Source organism: Gobius niger, assembly GCF_951799975.1.
Source record: "Gobius niger genome assembly, chromosome: 3".
NCBI classification, from domain to species: Eukaryota; Metazoa; Chordata; class Actinopteri; order Gobiiformes; family Gobiidae; genus Gobius; species Gobius niger.
The window spans coordinates 7,511,521-7,533,727 of record NC_136854.1 but is presented as its reverse complement, the minus strand read 5'-3'; the positions used below and the strand labels follow the sequence as shown (position 1 = coordinate 7,533,727).

At 41.8% G+C, this 22,207-nt stretch overlaps 1 protein-coding gene across 1 annotated transcript in view; it reads left to right on the top strand.

Annotated features, from left to right (window-relative positions):
• The window catches only part of LOC306961007 (echinoderm microtubule-associated protein-like 6), a 77,466-nt gene that overhangs the window by 33,076 nt on the left and 22,183 nt on the right, over positions 1-22,207 (top strand). The window contains exons 13-27 of the mRNA XM_079553616.1: positions 1,339-1,525; positions 1,835-1,940; positions 3,743-3,836; positions 4,499-4,599; positions 4,761-4,960; positions 5,111-5,222; positions 5,500-5,627; positions 6,174-6,315; positions 6,773-6,925; positions 8,037-8,168; positions 15,289-15,377; positions 16,624-16,797; positions 17,312-17,510; positions 20,590-20,692; positions 21,115-21,187. Coding sequence (XP_079409742.1) covers positions 1,339-1,525; positions 1,835-1,940; positions 3,743-3,836; positions 4,499-4,599; positions 4,761-4,960; positions 5,111-5,222; positions 5,500-5,627; positions 6,174-6,315; positions 6,773-6,925; positions 8,037-8,168; positions 15,289-15,377; positions 16,624-16,797; positions 17,312-17,510; positions 20,590-20,692; positions 21,115-21,187 — 1,993 coding nt within the window. The remainder of the gene's footprint in view (positions 1-1,338; positions 1,526-1,834; positions 1,941-3,742; positions 3,837-4,498; positions 4,600-4,760; positions 4,961-5,110; positions 5,223-5,499; positions 5,628-6,173; positions 6,316-6,772; positions 6,926-8,036; positions 8,169-15,288; positions 15,378-16,623; positions 16,798-17,311; positions 17,511-20,589; positions 20,693-21,114; positions 21,188-22,207) is intronic.

Sequence of the window (22,207 nt, the reverse complement as noted above, 5' to 3'; positions counted from 1 at the left end):
TATCAGGAGGAACGACCGCAGGAGGAGGAAAAGCCGGCGTTTTGGCGGGTATACCGGCTTTCACGAGTATGACGTTTATTTTGAGCGACGAAAAACAATAAAATATATTTATTCTAATAGGTCAAGATCACAATAATCTTCCAATTTAGAACAAAAATATTAAAGAACTAACACAAATAAAATACACTTCAATTAAATACTTAAGCAAGCCACTCAGTATAAGGATGAAAGAGCCGCATGCGGCTCCGGAGCCGCGGGTTGCCGACCCCTGCACTAGATGGAGGTAGGTAGGCGCAGGCGAGAGCATGATGGGGGGAGAGCCCCAAAGGCGAGGGCCTCCATCGCTGCTTGCGGCTTTAATTATTATTTTACATTAAATGAATAGAAATGAAATTGTGGTGCTGTCATTTATCGATCCTAACTTTTAAAATGTTCTCTCAAAGGCGCTCAGTCAGGAATAAGAGTTACAGTTTTGCGCAGTCTGTGCTTGTGCAGAAAACTCATTTACATATTTGCGGCACTTATAATGCGCAACGTTTCTAATGGTAAATCCGGTGCAACACTTACACAGATAGCACTTGCTCATGTTTAGTACTGCTCGCAAATTAGCACCTGGCTTAGTAAATGAAGCCCTTAGTTTTAAAGTAAGAAACAGACCGAGAGACGTTTTGTCTCTAGTGACCTGGAGATTTTTAGGAAATAGCTTCAACGCTGAGGCAATGCACTTGTAATTCAGTTTCACTTTTTTCCAAAATAGACTGTGCAGGATTTTCTTTTCCTCTCTTAATTCAACATGTAACCAGTGGTGAAAGAAGTACTCTAGTACTATAAAATGTTTACTTAAGTAAAAGTATAAAAGTATACATTGTAAAATGTACTTAATAAGTGAAATGTTTTTTGACCATTTGAATCAAACCAGGTCTAAAAGAGTAAACCACTAACTCAGGTCAAAGACAGGAACTGAACCAGTTCTAAAGCCAGATTAAACTAGGTCTAAACCAGGTCTTAAACAGATATAAACAAGGTCTAAAGGAGTAAACCACTAAACCAAGTCTTAACTGAGAGTACCCAAGTTCATCGTAGAGAGAAGTAAAAGTAAAAAGTATTGATCATAAAATGTACTTAAAGGGACTATACTGAGTTTAAAAATGTTACATGTTGCATATAGGACATGTTCCAGCCATGTCCTAATGTGTAGAATGAGCTCAGACCTGTTCACCACAACTGCCTCTAAAATCCTGCACTGTCACTCAGAAAGTTGTTACTCCACTCGTACACTGGCCTTAAAGTGCACTTTATATTCTGACATGTGTCTGGACACGTGTTTCTGCTGAACAGGTTCCGTGGCTGGGACACACGCAGCGCTCTACTGTCCTGCCTGTCGGGGGCGCTGGTGTTCCCTGTGGCCACGGTCTGCGTCGTCTACGACAGAATGAGACACTCACAGACGTTTTACCAGGGACACGATGACGACGTCCTCTGTCTCTGCCTACACCCCAACAGGGACATCATCGCCTCGGGACAGGTGAGGGAGACCAGGGGGATACACGAAAAGGACTGTCTCTGTTTGCACCCCTACAGAGACATCGGAACAGGTGAGGGGAGAGAAGGGGGACACGGGGTACCAGAGATGAGGGAAGGGGTCAGACCTGGTTTGGTGAGGGACAGATTTGTCTCTCCAGAAAACAAATTGTCCCTCTGTCTCCATTGAAACCTCTTCACCGTTAGACTTAACCATTGATTGTACAGGCTCTTAGTTATTCTGCAGATTTCCATCTTAGGTTTACAGGTGTCAGCTGCAATGGGTTGTTGATCAGTCTAATCTTGTCGGCAGGTGGGGCGCGATGCTGAGATCCACGTGTGGGACGTCCAGTCTCTGAAGTGTTTGTCTCTGCTGCGGGGATCACACCAGTGTGGAGTCAGCGCCATCGACTTCAGTGGTTACTACTACAATACTACTACTACTACTACTACTACTGCAGATGGAAACTAGCTATTTCGCTATAATCTGGTGCACAACGTATCTGTCTTTTAACTTAAAGGATCTGTATCATGCTATTTTAGCCATTCCAAAGTTAAGTATAGGCATTTATATGAATGATTGTACTGCTACCGCTATTGAGCACTCATTTTTGTAATGAATATAAGTGTTTTCTGGAGGTATTTTTCAAACCCGGAAGACACAACGCTTCGATTCAGTTAACTCTGCCCCCTCTCTCCGCACATACTTTACCGAAATATAAATAAACAGCAATAAGTGAAGATACTTCACAATGCAGTTATAAGGAGTTGACATCTGCAACACAGCTTCATAAATGGCTAACACACATGCTAATACACGTTTGGATTGACTCACCACTCCATGCTGGTCCATCGCTGTTTACATTATGGGACTCGCGTTGGTTATAAAAGTTAATCCACTTTGATTCTGGTGAAGGTTCACCAAACATCCATCAAGAGACAGTCACAGAAAAACACTATTTTGGTGATAGTTGCTGAATCCCGGAGAAAAAAAACAACTTCTGACGGGAGTGGCCTCTTCTTTAGGAAGGTTGAATCATAGACTCTATATACTCCTGTCCTCGTAGCCAAACGCGATTCTTTTTCTCCGTCCGTGACATTATCGTTAGGTAGGATGAAGAACAGGTGTGTCCAGAATAGGTTATAACGAGCTCTATCTTCACAGCTGCAGCGCAAACATGACTGATCTGTTCAGACGCTCAGGGGATGTGTTTGTTTTTTTTCCTTTTCCTTTATTTATTTATTTCTTACAACAGAAATAATGAAAAGGGTGGTTTACAAATTAAAATCAAGCTGTAAGCATAGAATTAAGACATTACATTACAGACGTCGAGCACTTCCGTTCCGCTGTGACGACACAACTGAACACTCAGTCGTTCACCAGGAGATGGCGGAGCAGCTGCTCAGAGGGCACGATTCAGGACGATTACTGAGAGCTGCGTGAATGAAGCCACAAACCACTCTGAGGGTGTTTTTGATAAGGAAATAGCATAACAACATGGCTAAAAGCTCTAAAAAGTCGATTTTGCATGATATATGACCTTTAATGTCTCTGTGCACTGTCCCTTCAATAAAGACTAAACGAAACTACTGCTACTACTACTACTATTACTACTACTACTACTACTACTATACCACTACAATACCACTACTACTACTGTACTACTACTACTATACTACCCAATCCCATCGGATATCAAAAGCTCAGCAGGAAGGGCCTGGTTGTAACTTGGATGGCGTGAGTGCGTGAGTGACTGAGTGCGTGAGTGAGTGAGTGCGTGAGTGAGTGCGTGACTGAGTGCGTGACTGAGTGCGTGAGTGAGTGAGTGCGTGAGTGAGTGCGTGAGTTGGACAGGACCTAACCCGGGATAATGGCACAGACTGGTACCATCGATTAGCACATCAATGTGTTTCATTAAGGACTATCCAGACAAAAATACTCATGTAGCTGTTTATTTGGGTACAACATGAAGTAACCGCTAATGTGTTTTGGCATGAGCTTTCCTCAGAGTGTTTATAGTCAGGCTGATTGCTCTGCCGTAAATACAGATGTAGTATGACTTACGTTACGGTCAATTATTCACAATCTATTACATTTCTAAATTATAAACTCACTTTAATTCAGGTGTAAATCTTGCCTCATAGACAGATTTTTGTTTAACTTAGTATGTCAAATTAAGGACTTATTTATTGCACCTGAAAGGCCTGTGTTGTGTTGCAGTGGATGGGAAGAGCCTGGTGTCTGTGGGACTCGACGACTTTCACTCCATCATCATCTGGGATTGGAGACGAGGGGAGCGACTCGCCAGGACCAGGTGACCATGCAGCTTCGCAGTTACATACACATACAGGAGCAAGGACCAGGTGACCATGCAGCTACTCAGTTACATACACATACAGGAGCCAGGACCATGTGACCATGCAGCTACTCAGTTACATACGCATACACATACAGGAGCCAGGACCATGTGACCATGCAGCTACTCAGTTACATACGCATACACATACAGGAGCTCACCAGTTAAGTACAGTTGCATGTTTTTTGTCAAGGAACAAACTTTTTTTCCTGAGCAAGCTTATAGCTCCTGTACCTGACGTGATTCTGTTTTGATCAAATGAGTGTGTTCTTCAAGTTATTTTAACAACATCAGACGTTAATAAAAAGCCCTTTGTGCTACAAAGCCTTTTTAGCGATGGTGAACTCACAGCTGGTGTTTTTTGTTTACATTACTGTGATAAATTTGTGACACCTGAAGAACTGGGATGTTATAAATGTGTTTTTTATAAGCCCAAAGTCCATCTTTTCCAGTCTTTACAACATGTGTTTAGAAATTAAATTAAGCTAATTTGAAAATAGACATAGTCCCGCTTAAATACTGCTCCTTTAAAGGCAAGGCAACTTTATTTGTACCACACATTTCGTACACAAGGCAACTCAGCACAAATCTCTCTGTGAAAAAGTTACTGTTTGTTTCAGATCCAACAAAGACAAAGTCCTGGTTCTAAGAAGCAACCCGTTCCGCACCGACAAACTGGTGTCAGCTGGAATCAAGCACATCAAGTTTTGGCAGCACTCAGGTCAGTCCTGGTTTAGTCCGGTTTAGCCATGATTTAGCCTACACTCAGTCCCGATTTAGACCTGGTTTAGTCCTGGTTTAGTTCTGGCCCTTCTGGCTTAGTTCTGGTTTAGTTCTGGCCCTTCTAGCTCAGTCCTGGTTCAGACAGTGTTTCTGTTTCAGGGGGAGGTCTGGTCGGGCGGAGGGGCATCTGGGGCTCTCGTCAGACAGAGACTCTGACGGCACTGGTCTTTGGTCAGACTGAGGACCTGGTCTTCTCCGGGTCCAGCTCTGGAGATGTGTTTCTGTGGCGAGACACAAGACTCACCAAGACCTTCAAGACGCATGACGGGCCGGTCTTCAGCATCTGCCCCCTGGACCAGGTCTGGCTCATTCTGCCCACAGCAAACAGCATTCTGTTGTCCAAACCACACAGCTGCTTAGATCTTTGTTTTGTCCTGACCCTGTTGGTGCTGCTGCTGCAGCAGTTCTGGTTTAGTTCTGTCTCAGACTTTGCTGCTGTTCTGTGCCAGGGCTTCGTGAGTGGAGGGAAAGACGGCGTGGTGGAGCTGTGGGATGACAAGTTCGAGCGCTGCCTCAAGAGCTTCGCCGTTAAAAGGTCCGCGCTGTCGCCAGCCTCAAAAGGTCAGAGTGCGGCCTCATTTAGCCCTGTTTTTTTTTTTGGTTTAGACCTAGTTTAAACCTAGTTGGATCCTGGTTTAGACCTGGTTTGAACCTAGTTCAGTCCTTGTTAAGTCCTGGTTTAGCCCTGGTTTAGTTCTGGTTCAGCCCTGGTTTAGCCCTGGTTCAGTCCTGGTTTGGTTCTGGTTCAGTCCTGATTTTGCCCTGGTTCCATCCTAGGTTAGTTTTCTGACGCAATCTAGACCCGCTTTGCGCCCAATTCTGACCCGGTTTTCCACAGGGCTGCTGCTGGAGGATAACCCGTCAATCCGGGCGCTGACTCTGGGACACGGACTTATTTACATTGGAACGAAGAACGGAGAGATTTTAGAGATTGAGAAAACAGGCACCATCACCCTGCTGCTCCAGGTCTGTACATACGCAAGACCCAGGTCTGTACAGCTGCAAGACCCAGGTATGTACATCTGTAAGACCCAGGTCTGTACAGATGCAAGGTCTGTAAGACCCAGGTCTGTACAGATGCAAGGTCTGTAAGACCCAGGTCTGTACAGATGCAAGAACCACGTCTGTCCAAGTGATAAACCTTACGGCCAAAGATCTTTTAGATAGGACATCGCCATAGTAACATATGGGAAGCTCTGGCGGCCATGTTGTGATTATCCTTTCAAAGTTAGTACAACATAAACCAATTCACCACCACTCATTTTTGTATGCTTTTTATTTTAATCCAGTTAATTTCTCACTTTTTTGTTCCAAATACTGACTGAGCTGTCTAGTGTAGCAAGAAAAGGAAGTTTGCATCTTTATTGTTTTTAAGCAATGGTGAATGGGGTAAAACAGTGCTAACAAGAGTCCTTTAAAGAAATACAGCAGAGAGACGCTATTACCCTCAGCCACTGGCCAATCACAAAATGGCTGCCATTATTAAAGATCTTTGCTTTCGGTGGTTCTTAGGGACACCTGCAGGGGGAGGTGTGGGGACTGGCCGCTCACCCGCTGCTGCCTGTATGTGCCACCGTCAGCGACGACAAGACCCTGCGGATGTGGGAGCTGTCGACCAATCACCGCATGGTCGCCGTGCGGAAACTCAAGAAAGGTCTGTTTCTGAGTTAGTGACTGTTCCCTGCTGCTCCACAGGGAGATGCTGTAATGAAGCAGCACTTGAGTGACAAGCTGCTCTTTAGAAGCATGTTGTGTATTGGCAAAAGTAGCAACCAAAATGTCACGCAGTGTGCCTTTATTTTTATTATTAATTATTAATTTATTATTTTTTGTCTGCCAGAGCTTTGTACAAGACTCTAAACATCTGATCACACAGAAACATACTGTTTCAACGACTTTGGTGATACTTTTCTCTGTATTTTCAAGCTTATAGTGGTCAAAAGATTTTTGCACACATTGTAAATGAAAAAAATGACTTGAAAAATAAATAAAATAAATAATATATGGTCTTTTATGTGTTATAGAACAAAGATATGAAAATAAAGTTTAGTTCTATGGAATGGAATGGTCTATGGAACTTTGTTACTGACAAGTTCCCTGTGGCTCCACAGGGGGGCGATGCTGCACATTTTCTCCCGATGGGAAGGCTCTGGCGGTGGGTTTGAGCGACGGCAGTTTCCTGGTGGTCAACGCAGATTCACTCGAGGACATGGTCGGCTTCCACCACCGGAGGGCGCTCATATCCGACATCCGCTTCTCTCCAGGTCTGAGCTTCTCTCCAGGTCTGAGCTTCTCTCCAAGTCTGAGCTTCTCCACGACGGAGCTTCTCTCCAGGTCTGAGCTTCTCCAGGTCTGAGCTTCTCTCCAGGTCTGAGTTCTCTCCAGACCTGAGCTTCTCTCCAGGTCTGAGCTTCTCCAGGTCTGAGCTTCTCTCCAGGTCTGAGTTCTCTCCAGACCTGAGCTTCTCTCCAGGTCTGAGCTTCTCTCTAGGTCTGAGTTCTCTCCAGGCCTGAGCTTCTCTACAGGTCTACGCTTCTCTACAGGCCTGAGCCTGCCTGCCTGCCTGCCTGTCTGCCTGTCTGCCTGTCTGCCTGTCTGTCTGTCTGTCTGTCTGTCTGTCTGTCTGTCTGTCTGTCTGTGTGCTCTGTAAGCCTTAAGTGTGATTTTTGTAAAGCTTTAGTGTGATCTTAGTAAACCTTTAGTTTGCTCTCAGTATCCTCAGCAAAGCCCTTTAGTGTTTACAGACAGACCTTTAGTTTGCTCAGACCTTTAGTGTACACAGTCAGACCTTTAGTTTGCTCAGACCTTTAGTGTACACAGACAGACCTTTAGTTTGCTCAGACCTTTAGTGTACACAGACAGACCTTTAGTTTGCTCAGACAGCCCTTTAGTGTACACAGAAGGACCTTTAGTGTGCTCAGACAGACCTTCAGTGTGCTCAGACAGACCTTTAGACAGACCTTTTGTTTGCTCAGACAGACCTTTAGTGTACACAGACGGACCTTTAGTGTACTCAGACAGACCCTTAGTTTGCTCATGCAGACCTTTAGTGTGCTCATACAGACCTTTGGTGTGCTCAGACAGACCTTTAGTGTGCTCAGACAGACCTTTACTGTGCTCAGATAGACCTTTAGTGTGCTCAGACAGACCTTTACTGGGATAAGACAACAGACCTTTAGTGTAGTCAGACAGACCTTTAGTTTGCTCAGACAGACCTATAGTTTGCTCAGACAGACCTTTTCTGTGCTAAGACAGACCTTTAGTGTGCTCAGACAGACCTTTACTGTGCTCAGGCAGACCTTTACTGTGCTAAGACAGACCTTTAGTGTGCTCAGACAGACCTTTAGTATGCTCATTAACCTTTTGTGTGCTCAGACTCTGGGAAGTATCTGGCCGTGGCATCCCTTGATTCGTTCGTTGACATCTATAACGTTCAGACGAGTAAAAGAGTGGGTGTTTGTAAAGGAGACGGCAGCGGCGTCACACACATCGATTGGGACCAGAGAGGTATGCTAACGTTAATGCTAGAGGATAATGGTAACGGATAATGCTAGCGGTTAATGTTAAATTATAGACACAGATATGTGAGTACAGAAGTACTCACATATCTCTTTATTTGGTTACAACATAACGCGTTTCGGCATAAACCTTCCTCAAATGCTCTGAGGAAGGCTTATGCCGAAACTAGGGCTGGGTACCATTAAACGGTACCTACTTGGTACCGACCGAAAAGCTCCGGTAGGAGGCGGTGCTAATTTTCGGTACTTTTTCTCTCCAAACGTCAATAAATGATCCACAGTGAGTCTAAAAAAGCCTGAACTCATGAGCAGTTTCAGCGCAAATGCAGAAGCAAAGCTATAACTTACTAACACTTCAGCATTATCAGAGATGGCAGAGCCGCGGACTGAGCCAGGACTAAACCAGGACCTACCAGGACTTACTGTAAACTGGTTAAAAACCAGGACTAAACCTGGACTGAATAAGAAACTAGAGCTCTTAGACAAAGAGAAAAGCAGTGACAACACGGTAGTGACAACAAGAAACACATGGGCTTTACCTTTAGCTTTAGCCCCGCAGAGCCTGAAGTTACTGCTGTTGTTTACAACTCCAGCTGCACCAAATGGCAGCACCGGAGCATTTGGGATCAAAGATTGTTTCTGGAAAAGGTGAGCGCTCACTCTGCATTAGCCATTTTTGGAACAGTTATGGTGCAGTTTTAGTGACAGAATGAGCCGCTCTCACTATGTAACGGATCTTTGACGTGTGAGGAGCTTTCACTTCGTCGGACAGCGCAGTGTGTATAGAAAAGTTTATCTGAAAGAAAACAGTGCCTGATGTGGATCTGGTCTGTTCCTGCAGCTCAGAAGGTAATAATGTCCTTTCTCTCTTTTCAACACTGCTTAAGTGGGAATTCTGCTCAAAAAATGAAGTTACAGGTGACGCTGCTGCGGCCTGTTTTCTGATGTGCCGTGTTTGGACTTCCTCATGAACAATACTTTTCCTATGCACATTATTTTAACTCAATTAAAAAAACAAAGATATCGAAAAAATACCGTTAAGGCACCGGTACCGAAAAGCAGGTATCGTTAAAGTAGTGGTATCGAGAAAAAAAAACGAACGGTACCCAGCCCTAGCCGAAACGCGTTAGCTGTTGTAACCAAATAAAGAAATATGTGAGTACTTCTGTCTGGATACATGAACTACTGATGAGCTACCCTTTACATTTTTTCTAAAATGTATCATTTTTTGGGCTTTAGCGCTCGGAACATTTGAAGACGCGTAACTTCCCTTCCTGAATGCTAAGACATATTTACTCTTTTGTAATTCTTCAAAAGACTGTTATTTGGTAGTCTACTACACTGCGTTCCAAATTATTATGCAAATTATATTTTTGTGTCAAAAAGGTAAAAAAAAATAAATAAATAATGAAACTCATGGATGTTATCGTGTCACTGGGATCTATGAATCACTGACATTAATCTCAGAGACCTGGGATGATCAGTTTTCAGGTTAAGCCCAGTTAAGGGAAAAACTACTGAAAAAGAATGTTCCACTTTATTAAGCAGATCATCATTTTCAAGCAATATGGGAAAGAAAAAGGGTCTCTCTGCTGATGAAAAGCGTGAAATAGTTGAATGCCTTGGTCTAGGTATGAAAACCTTCGATATTTCATGAAAGATTAAGCGCAATCATCGTACTGATAAGAGATTTGTGGATGATTCAGACACACACGGGTTTGTGCAGATAAAGGCACAATAAGGACGGTTTCTGCCAGACAAACACATCAGATTAAGAGAACAGATGCTACAAAGCAGCATACAGGTATTTGAAGCTTCTGGTTCCTCTGGAGTCTCCCGAACATCAAGGTGTAGGACCCTCCAGAGGCTGCAGTTGTGCATAAACCTTCTCTCCGGCCTCCCCTAAACTGCTAATTGAAGCTGATGAACAGAAACGGCCGCAATGACTCAGAAATATATGAAGACTCATTTTCAAACAGTCTTGTTTACTGATGAGTGCCGTGTAACCCTGGATGGTCAAACATTGGAGTAGTGGATGGTTGGTGAATGGCCACAATGTCCCAATAAGGCTGTGACGTCCGTAAGGAGGTGGCGGAGTCATGTTTTGGGCCAGAATTATGGTGAGAGAGCTGGTCGGCCCCTTTAGGCCCTTTTAGGCTCCCTGAAGGTGTGAAAATATGTGGAGTTTCTGACTGACCACTGTCTTCTGTGCTACGAAAAGAAGAGCCGCGCTTTCCCGAACAAAATCCTCTTCATGCATGATTTTTTCAACTACATTTAAATGATCCTCTACCAGTTAAAGACTTGAAAATTATGCTGATTCTCATTTGAGTTGGCAATTTAGAAAATCTTAGAAAAATGTCATTTGCATAATAATTTGGAATGCAGTGTATATTCATGAATGGTGAATTGCACCATTCATCATACAATCGGTATATTCACTGTATTTAGAAAACAGCCATGTAATGAGCAGAATGCTTTATTTTATTGTATTTTCTGGGCCATGCAGCCTTTGCTTTGCCCAATCCCGTCAGATCTCTTAAGCTATGCAGGAAATGGTCTGGTTGGTTGGATGGGAGACAATGGGAATTACCAAGAATCCTGGGTGAATGTTGTGTCTCAAAGTTTTGATCAGCTGCAAAACTATGGAAGACTATAGGCACCTTAATTCAATTGTCTAATCATTTGTCAAATGGCTATGCATTAGGTTATTTTAGTATACATTTTGTAATTGTATTTGTATATAGTAAGTATAAGTATAATGTTATATCAAATTTTGACATTTAATTTTCTATTCTATATATTGTTCTAATGGCAATTCAATATGTAAAGTGTCGATGCAATGTCTTCATATATTTCAAAATACAAGATTTTGAAATGAATAGCATATTGCCATGGGATTTTAGCCTCTTTATTCATTGTTCTATTCATTCTTAAAATAGCATTTAGTTTGGAGTTGCATTTGGCAAAGTGGAATGTTATATCCCATTTTGACATGTAATTTTCAATTCCAAAAGTTCTAATGGCAATTCACTATGTAAACTGTCGATGCAATGTCTTTATATATTGCAAAATACAATATTTTGAAGTGAATAGCATATTGCCTTGAGATTTTGGTCTATTTATTCATTTTAAAATGCAATTCAGAATTATGCATTTGACATTCTACAATGTGTAATGCAATTTACATTTGATAATGTATTATGTATTTTTAGTTGACTTTTGAGAATTATGTATTTTGTTTTGCAATTTACTTTTTGATAATGTATTATGTGTTTTTAGTTGACTTTTGAGAATTATGCGTTTGACATAAAAGAATACATGGTGAAACAGCACCATCTTGTGGTTACAACATTGCGGATTACAAAACGTCTCGCGCGCCGAAGGTCTCTTTATTCAATTGGCAATGCAATCCGTTCCTGGCCAATCAGAGAAGAGTGCGCCTCAGCAGCGCAGGCAGTGCAGGCAGCCGTGAACCACAACCAGGCAGGCTCAGGCTACGGTGACTTCTTGCTGGTGGAAATAATTGCATTCATGACAGATTTGATGCAACTGATCAGACTTCATGAAGATTCAGAGCTAATCCAATGTTTTGGTAAGCATTTGTCTTGTGGGTTAAAAAAAAGCTAGTCAGACTGCTAACAGGGTGCTAATGCTAAACTATCCTGTAGCGTCGATTCGAGTGTTTATGACCAACCTGGCATACCATGGTTCCCAGGGTATGCGCGTTGTGCCATCACAAGCACTCTGGTAGCAACAGCGGACATTGATGTGCACGGCGTCGACGTGCACTCTCACACCAATGGTCCTTGTCACTCCAGCGTCTGTCCTGTTTACAAATTGTTTGCATGTTTGCAATCAGTTAATTAGTTAAAATAGATTTTTTTTTTTTTTTACTATAAAAAATATATGTATAAACACATGCGCGCGCAAGAGAGTATTTGGCTGAAATCCAATAGGAACTGACCAAATACTTTTTTGCTCCACTGTCTGTACTAAAAGCAGACAGTACAGACACAAGATTGCTATTGCTCTGATAGCCCAGTAGATGTCAGCAAATACTAGTAATGGCAGTGAATGGTTGCACTTACCCCCCTAAAAGAATATTTTATAATAAACTCAAACTTTATCTTATTTAATCACTGACAAGAGTTTGTGTGCTGGCCAGCTGTCTCGCTCCTCCAACAGCAGGCAGTCCGATCTGGTAGAACCAATGTTGAAATCATTTCCTGCACAGACCAAATGAAACAAAGGGCTTCTAAGGTGTAAAACAAGAGAAGCGTAAGTCTGTTACTTCAAAATCACGCTGGGTGACCTATTTGGATGTAAACTGCTAAAATCATTGAGAGTGCTAATGCTAAAAACGTTGGTTGCCAAAGATAAAAGAGAACATAAAAAGGCTTATTTACGTATTCATTTAAATGTATTAACTAAATCATACATGTAGCAATGCTTTATCTATGCATTTGGTTATACAAATTTACATTTTTATTTTCTTGTGCTTTTAAGGTTTATCTCCTGTATCAATGCAGTCTTCAATAAAATGTGGAAAGAAATAGAGTGAAAACCTGAAACATCCTTAATGTAAATGTTAAGGAATGCTCAGAAATTTTGGGCTAAGGAAGGCTCAGTTTTACCTAGTTCACCTCAAGCCTGGTTTCAAGGAACATCTGGTACTGATGTAATGTTAAATCAGCATCTTGTTCATATTGTGATTTCCAAACTCTTTCAAGAATGTCTAAAGAAACGTTTGCCATTCAGCGTACCACCGCATGCAAAACAGGTCTATAAAAAGGTCTATGCCAGGCTGAATATTTATGAAACGTGTTAACGTAAAAAGGGGACCCAAAAAAATAAATAATGAAACGGTTTCTAAATTAAACCAAAACTAGAACTGCAGGGAAGCCTGACTATAATTGCCCTGTTTCATCGAAAAATGTTCTGTTTGGCTATGAAGTATTCCACATATAATTCAGCCAGCTAGCTGTCCTGAAATTCACAAGGTTAGAGGCAACAAAAAAACAAAATGAACCGTCACAATGCCATGTTGCACCCATGTTGCACTGTCTTTTTTAACACTGGAAACTGCTGCACTGGAAGGACAGCATCTTGTCCTGGAGTTTGGGATGTGAAAGGATGGATGGCTGTGGACCCATCATACCTTTGAGCCTCATCTGCCACGTAGGGTGAAGGACCAATCTGTGCAAAAATAAACTGTCAAATCCAAAAAAGTTTAAGGACTCTTTTATTTGCTGCCTGGCATAATAACACCCATCAAAATGTGACAGAATGCTGCAGTAAACAAAGTGTCTATGGATATTTATGCAATGTTCTCCCTATATTAATTGGTGCAGTGTCTCATGCCTGACCCTACGGCTTTATTACTTTTAATAACATAGGCTAACTCTAAAACCTCTAGACTCATTGCTCCTTGACTATTTTTGAGAACTTGTGCACCTGGGTGTTGTGCAAAACAAAAGCAAAGGACATAGTTATATCTAGCACACTGAATCAGGTAAAAACTGTGTGTAAACAGGACAGACCCTGGAGTGATAAGGACCATTGGTGGTCGACGCCGTGCACATCAATGTCCGCTGTTGCTACCAGAGTGCCTGTGATGGCACAACACACATACACAGGGAACTATTAGCAATAGCACCCTGTTAGCAGTCTGACCAGCTTTTTTTTTTTACCCACAAGACAAATGCTTACCAAAACATTGGATTAGCTCTGAATCTTCATGAAATCTGATCAGTTGCATCAAATCTGTCATGAATGCAATTATTTCCACCAGCAAGAAGTCACCGTAGCCTGAGCCTGCCTGGTTGTGGTTCACGGCTGCCTGCGCTGCTGAGGCGAACTCTTCTCTGATTGGCCAGGAGCGGATTGCATTGCCAATTGAATAAACAGACCTTCGACGCCTGAGACGTTTTGTAATCCGCATTGCTGTAACCACAAGATAGTGCTGTTTCACCACGTATTATTTTATGTCAAATGCATAATTCTCAAAAGTCAACAAAAAATACATAATACATTATCAAAAAGTAAATTGCAAAACAAAATGCATAATTCTCAAAAGTCAACTAAAAAAACATAATACAATATCAAATGTAAATTGCATTACACATTGTAGAATGTCAAATGCATAATTCTCAATTGCATTGTAAAATGAATAAAGAGACCAAAATCCCATGGCAATATGCTATTAATTTCAAAATATTGTATTTTGCAATATATAAAGACATTGCATCGACACTTTACATAGTGAATTGCCATTAGAACTTTTGGAATTGAAAATTACTTGTCAAAATAGGATATATATAACATTCCACTTTGCCAAATGCAACTCCAAACTAAATGCCATTTTAAGAATGAATAGAACAATGAATAAAGAGGCCAAAATCCCATGGCAATATGCTATTCATTTCAAAATCTTGTATTTTGAAATATATGAAGACATTGCATCGACACTTTACATATTGAATTGCCATTAGAACTTTTGGAATAGAAAATTAAATGTCAAAATTGGATATAATAGTATACTTTGCCAAATACAATTACAAAATGTATACTAAAATAACCTAATGCACAGCCATTTGACAAATGAATAGACAATTGAATGAAGGTGCCTATAGTCTTCCATACAAAACAGCCTATTTCAGTTTAATTGCTGTTTCAATTAAAACATTGTAACAACCCTCTGTTGCCCCATGTATGGAGCGGTATCATGGCAGCCATAATTTTTTGGCCAATTCTCCTGTCGATTAAAAAACACCGCACGATTATTGAGATCCTTTATCAAAATCACAATTAGATTAAAATTGTATTAATTTGCTCCACCCTACTCACACACTACATTCACCCTGGCTTCCTGGTGTTCCCATCAAATCTTGGAAGACACCATCTCTTCCAAGATTTGAAGGGATCGGGCATAGCAAAGGCAGTATAGCATAGCAAATTACTTCATTTTGTTTTTACAGCTCACAATGTAAGAACAAAGTTCTTGTGTCTTATGACATATGAATGAGCCTTTAAATGAGCCTTTAAACCTGTGACTGTAGATCTTTAAATGCTAGTTTTGCTACTGACGCTGTTGTGGCTATTTCCAGGAAAACTGCTGCAGGTGAACACTTCGGCTAATCAGCTGTTGTTCTTTGAGGCTCCGCGAGGAAAAAGGCAGGACATTAGCCAATCCGAGGTGAGAGCTAGAGAGGCACTGATCCATCTTATTACTTTTTACTTTCTTAAAAAGTGGCTCCTTTGATTGGCAGTGTGAATTATCCTCTTTTCTCCAGTGTGAAATAAATAAAGTAATATCTTTTCTTGCAAACGAGATGAGTGATATCAATTATCCATTGTATCTATTCATAAGCGAAATGGGAAAAAACATGACAACAACAAGGATCACTGGACCTTTCTACACCGAATGTCAGCTTCACGGTTCAGGGTTTTGGTTACATTAAAATAAACAACTCACAACATAGAGTGATTTGATCATAACAACCTGTTCATAGCAACTGTGTTAGATTAGTTATTCTTTAACAGCATTTCATAAACTAAATTACAAACACTTCTGGCCAGAAGTATTTCATTAATAGTTTTGATTTGCTGTAGCATTTTGTGCAGTGATCAGTAATTCATTTGCAGAAATTAAAACCAATTCTCCAGTTTCAGAGCTTCAGAATGAGATACAGCATATCCATATTATATTTATTTGAGAGCCAAAACAGGTGTTGATCCTGTATTGAATATTTAGAATCGACACAGATACTGGATTTTTCCTAGTATAGACTCTGATATTCATTATCAGTATTGGATCGATGCATCCCTAGTGAGAACACAGCCTGAAAGCGATGCACCACTCACACGTCTCACTCGTGGCCATTCACTCGTGAACAATCTGCGCTCAAGACAGCGACAGCCAAAATAAATAAAACAAACTTTGATAGTTTCCGTTCCTGCCATTCTATTCTGTCATGTGATGATGTGAGTTGGAGCAGTGTTCGATTCTAAGTCTCAGTTTTGGAAAGAAATGTCCAAATGTTTTCCCTGATCATTATTTGGAATTTTTTGGTTTTAAGACACCTTTATGAGACAGTCATGTGTCCTTAGTTCATTTGTACTGAGAGAGAAGACACTGGACTTTGAGACAGCTCTTGTTTCATGTGGATAGGTCCAACCATTACAGAGATATTAACCATGAAACCAAGTCCAGAATTCAGCCTTATAACCATCACCATACCACACCACACCAACACCATTTAAAATGATCATTTAGGCTGTTTACAATGTTGTGACGTTATGTAAATGTTTTTCGTTTGTACAATTTGTTCTCCAAGCCATTTTATTTTCCTTTCGAGAAATATTGTATTGTAGGTCTTTTGCTTCATCCGCCTCCACACACTGTCAAAATGTGTCACTGAAAGGCTCTTCTCTGATTCCAGTTTGAGAAGCTGCTGTGGGCATCATGGAGCTGCGTCCTGGGGCCCACAGTGGAGGGAGCACGCAGCTCCCCCCTGGAGCCCGCACTGAACACTACAGCACTTACCAGGGACCGTATGCTGCTCGCCACCGGAGATGCTCTGGGCTTCATTAGACTCTACACTTTCCCTTGCAGGGTCAGCCTATGAAGGTTTAGATGGGAGAAACACCCTGCCCCCTCTGGTTGTAAACAAAAGGAGGATTAGTATGGCGGGACATAGGAAGTCTGGGCTTGTTTCTCGTTCTGGGTGTAAATTATTCCTTGCCTGTGTGAGAACCCCAGGAAAATGTCCAGTCATGAACACATCAGTTCACTGGCACTGGACGATTAAGCGCTATTTTATTTGTAATGGAAACACACCAGTTTATCAATTACTACATTTTAATCTGTAAATATTCAGCCTGATAAAACATGCTCAGCATTAGCCCTAATTTATGGTTCAAACACACATTAACGTTGGCAATAGCAGCAGATAGCTGCTGAATGAAACAATGAATGAAACTCCATCATAGGCCATAGACCTTTGATATTTTATTTGACCTTTAAATTATTTCTGTTTCACCCAAAGTGGGCGCTAACCTTCTCAGGGACATAGACAGCTGTTTCTGACACAGAGAGGTCAGCAGGTTTAACACCTCCCTCCTGCACAGGGCCAGGCGGCTCGCTGTAAGAAGTACGTGGGCCACAGCGCAAATGTGGCGAAGCTGTGCTGGACCAATGAGGATGCAGCACTGCTGTCAGTGGGCGGGGCCGACACCGCGCTCATGATATGGACGCGAGAGTCCGGACTCAGAGAGACACACGGCCCGGACAGCGAGGACTCGGACCCGGATCCGGACCAGGACGGAGGTGGGTTCACTCGGGCTGAGACTGACAATTATGTTGTAATGGATGAATCTGCAGATTACTTTTATGATGATAGGGTGAATTTCTTGGTGCAAACTTGGCAAAGCTGTGCTGGCAGCAGGGTGGTGCAGTGGTTAGCGCTTGTGCCTCTCAGCAACAAGGTCTTGGGTTCGATTCCCACCTGGACGAGGCCTTTCTGGGTGGAGTTTGCATATTCTCCCCTTGTCTATAGGTTTCCTCCGGATACTCCTGCTTCTCTTAACACTAAAAACATGTACTGCGTGTGTGAATGTATGGTGGTGGTCAGAGGGACCGTTGGCACAGATGTGTGCTCCAGGGTAAACTGAAGTTACATATTAGGGCTTTTCGACAGGACCAGACCGGAGTGGTTTGAGATAGTTTCGACAGCCAAGAGTAAACCGGTCTGCTCCCAAAGGGTGGTCCAAGCCGCTCCAGACCACTTCTTTATCTATACTCATAGTACTAATACTCCTGTTTTTGATGTGGAAACATTCAATAAAATATTTTTTTTATTATGTCAGTTATCTACTGCTCAAGTTTTCAAGTTTGATTTGCACAACCGTTTTCCTATACATTCTGTCTTATTGCCTAAATGACAGGAGTGAGGCCTTATATCCCTCTTTTACTGTATTTTGGACGCACTTTAAATAACATGCCTACTTGTTTTGGTCATTGTTGTGTTTTCTTTCTTTTTTTCCCTCAATATCTGTTCTACAGGCGCTAGAAAACCACTCAAACCGCTCAAATAAATAAATAAAATAAAGACTTGCTGGGGCTGGTATAGGCATGGAAGAAACAGCAACATCCAAATAAAGTCCACATTGCCTATAGTTTAAAGCCCAAAGATGATCAGGACGCACATCCGAAAAAATGAAAATAGATCCAAATCTTGCTGTAAGTGTAAGGCATAATATAGAATAATTACGTAATTATTTTGCATATACAATGGTATTTTGATGCAGGACTAAAGCACAGTGATATCAGGCTGTGGTTGTTGCCACATGAATATAAATGTCCTCGGCTATAAGACTATAGGGGGCCATGCATAAGAATATTAAATAAATAAGATAAATATTGAAAGGTAAAATATGGTAAGACGACAGCAATTGGACATAGAACAACAGTGGGATTGTATTTACAGATGTATAGGTATATAAAGTGATAGCAGCTGATCTAAGTGTGGACTCACCACACAGTGCAACAGGGCAGATTACGTCCATGAGTCTGTGCCTAAGTTATTGGACAGGTGTGTGCAGAGTAGGTTAGAAAGAGCTTCTTATTCACAGGTTGCAGTGCAAACATGACATGTGTTCAGACGCTCAAGGGGTGCGTTTGTTTTTTCCGTAGGGGCAGCACTTCCTTGTTTTTTTGTTTTGTTTTTTTTCTTTGTTTCTTTCAAATTAAAATCAGGCACATAATGGAGCCATAGGTCTGGGCCTAATACATGGAGCTGTAAATATTGCACCCCAATGTTGTTCTGGTTCTGTTGGTAAAAAAACACTAATCATTTCGTTCTTGGCTGCAAAACAAAAAGATTTATTATGACGATCTTTACACTTTCATTTTATTGTCAGAAATAAGAATTCCAAAAGTGCAAATTCCCCATAAAATGCTAAAATAAAATCCCCCAAAATCCACCTTCACTTTTAAAACTTTGCAAATACCACATTTCCATGTAATTTCTGCACTTTGCGAGCCAGAAAACCACACACCATTTACTAATGGCGCTTCATCTATGTCAATAATAACTAGAAACTTTTGGAATGGCTGAAGCCATTGCGATTGACTGTGGAATAGTGCTGCTGCAGAAAAATCCTTGAAATCCTTTAACTGTTGAAACCTTTAAACTCCTGAAATCCTTGAAACTCCTGATATCCTTGAAAGTGTCCTTGAAACTGTTGAAAATCCCTATTTAGTAGTATTAAACTACTTTTAATATGAAAATCCCCATGGAGTTGTATTATACTGCTTATATTGTGAAAATCCCCATTTAGTTGGATTATAGTGCTGTTATTGTGAAAATCTGCATTTAGTAGTACTAAACTGCTTTTATTGTGAAAATCTGCATTTAGTAGTACTAAACTGCTTTTATTGTGGAAAATCCCCATACTTTAAATGCAAAAATCCCTATTAAAGCAGGACTAAGTAACTCTTGCCCCTAGAGGCCATAAGCGCAACTGCAGGTGTCGTAGCAAGTTACAATTGTTCAACTTATTAATTGTCTTGGAGAGTAAATACTAAGCTGACAGGAAAGACAAAGGGAGAGAGGGATATTGTACATCCAATTATACAATGGAAATCATTTTTTTCACTCAAACTTGGCTGTAAATACTGTTTAAAGTGACATTAGCCTGCAGTTAGCTTTGCCCGTTAGCATATTAGCTTCTTCTTCGTGATTCCATTAGTGTGTATTGCTTGCTCCGGTCCGGTGGCAAGTTGCAAACATGGTTTTCTGGCCAGAGACACCAGGGGGAGATGAAAGACCCTCCAATCATCCCATAAACACTTGTATTACCCCCACAAGGACTACGAAAAGGATTTATTAAGGTAAACACGTTACTTAGTACTGCTTTAAGTTGCATAACTGCTTTAAATGCGAAAATCCCTATAAAGTTGCATTATAGTGCTTTCATTGTGAAAATCCCTGTTTTGTTGCATAATTGTGTTGTAATTGCAAAAACAAATCCCTAGTTTGTTGCAGCAACCCCATTCTAAGTCAATGGGAAAAATCGGCGGAATTCCATCTGATTGCAGAAAAAAACGGAAATCGGCGGAATTCCCAAAAGTAATGTTTTGAGGTATAACTTGCCAAAATTGGTGAAACTGTGAAAGCTGGGAAAACGCTATACCTGGCACACAACATCTCTTCTGTCTTAAACTAATGTTGTTTTTGCATTGTCCCTGATCAAATAAAGAAAGTTAAAGTTTTAAAGTTAAACTCCCGAAAATCTGGAAAAAAATATGATAATGGGTAAAGTACTTGAAAACCAATTATTGATTATCAATAATTTCTTGTTTCAGCCCAAGAATTTATCATAGATCAAAAGTGTCTGCCCTTCAGGTTACGACAGCGACGTGTCACGAGAAATAAGCCTGGACTTTACCCAAATCCAAACCAGGACCAGGACCAGAGCTCAACCCCAAGACACGGCCCCGGAGGACAGGTAACAGAACACCTGCAAGGTCTGACACACAGGTACCCCCTCTGAGCACCTGCAAGTCTGACACACAGGTACCACATTCAGGTCGCACCTCTGTGTCTGAGCAGCTGCAATGACACTCAGAATCAGTCAAAGAGATGATTTTTCTCTAGTCCGAGGACAGATGTCACGTTTGTCATCCTGAAAGAGTAGAATTACAGTAATTAGCATAACATACCATGAAATACAACTGCATAAAAATGCTACAGGGTTTGCAGTCGAGAGGTCACAGTGCGTTTGTCCAGTGGGTGGAGGTTTCAGGGCTGAAAAATGTGTGTGTGACCGGATAAACACTCACTGAAAACATCATCCTGAACCCAGTCCACCAGTGTCTGACCACTTCAGTGTGTGAACAGCTGTAAGTCCTGACCCATTCTCCTCCTCAGGCCTCCTCCCGTGAGCCGCGCTGCTCCTCAACCTCCGACGCTGCTCCGCTCCACCACCAAGAGGCGCATCGAGGTACGTCTGATTCTCTTCATGTGGCAGAGTGGTTATCTTCCTGTAATAGAGTGGTTATCCTCCTGTAGCAGAGTGGTTATCCTCCTGTAGCAGAGTGGTTATCCTCCTGTAGCAGAGTGGTTATCCTCCAGTAGCAGAGTGGTTATCCTCCTGTAGCAGAGTGGTTATCCTCCTGTAGCAGAGTGGTTATCCTCCAGTAGCATAGTGCTTATCTTCCTATAATAAAGTGGCTATCCTCCTGTAGCAGAGTGGTTATCCACCTGTAGCAGATTTGTTATCCTCCTGTAGCAGAGTGGTTATCCTCCTGTAGCAGAGTGGTTATCCTCCTGTAGCAGAGTGGTTATCCACCTGTAACAGAGTGGTTATCCTCCTGTAGCAAAGTGGTTATCCACCTGTAGCAGAGTGGTTATCCTCCAGTAGCAGAGTGGTTATCCTCCTGTAGCAGAGTGGTTATCCTCCTGTAGCAAAGTGGTTATCCACCTGTAGCAGAGTGATTATCCTCCTGTAGCAGAGTGGTTATCTTCCTGTAGCAGAGTGGTTATCCTCCTGTAGCAGAGTGGTTATCCTCCTGTAGCAGAATGGTTATCCTTCTGTAGCAGAGTGGTTATCCACCTGTAGCAGAATGGTTATCCTTCTGTAGCAGAGTGGTTATCCACCTGTAGCAGAGTGGTTATCCTCCTGTAGCAGAGTGGCTATCCTCCTGTAGCAGAGTGGTTATCCTCCTGTAGCAGAGTGGTTATCCTCCTGTAGCAGAATGGTTATCCTTCTGTAGCAGAGTGGTTATCCACCTGTAGCAGAGTGGTTATCCTCCTGTAGCAGAGTGGTTATCCTCCTGTAGCAGAATGGTTATCCTTCTGTAGCAGAGTGGTTATCCACCTGTAGCAGAGTGGTTATCCTCCTGTAGCAGAGTGGTTATCCTCCTGTAGCAGAGTGGTTATCCACCTGTAGCAGAGTGGTTATCCTCCTGTAGCAGATTGGTTATCCTCCTGTAGCAGAGTGGTTATCCTCCAGTAGCAGAAT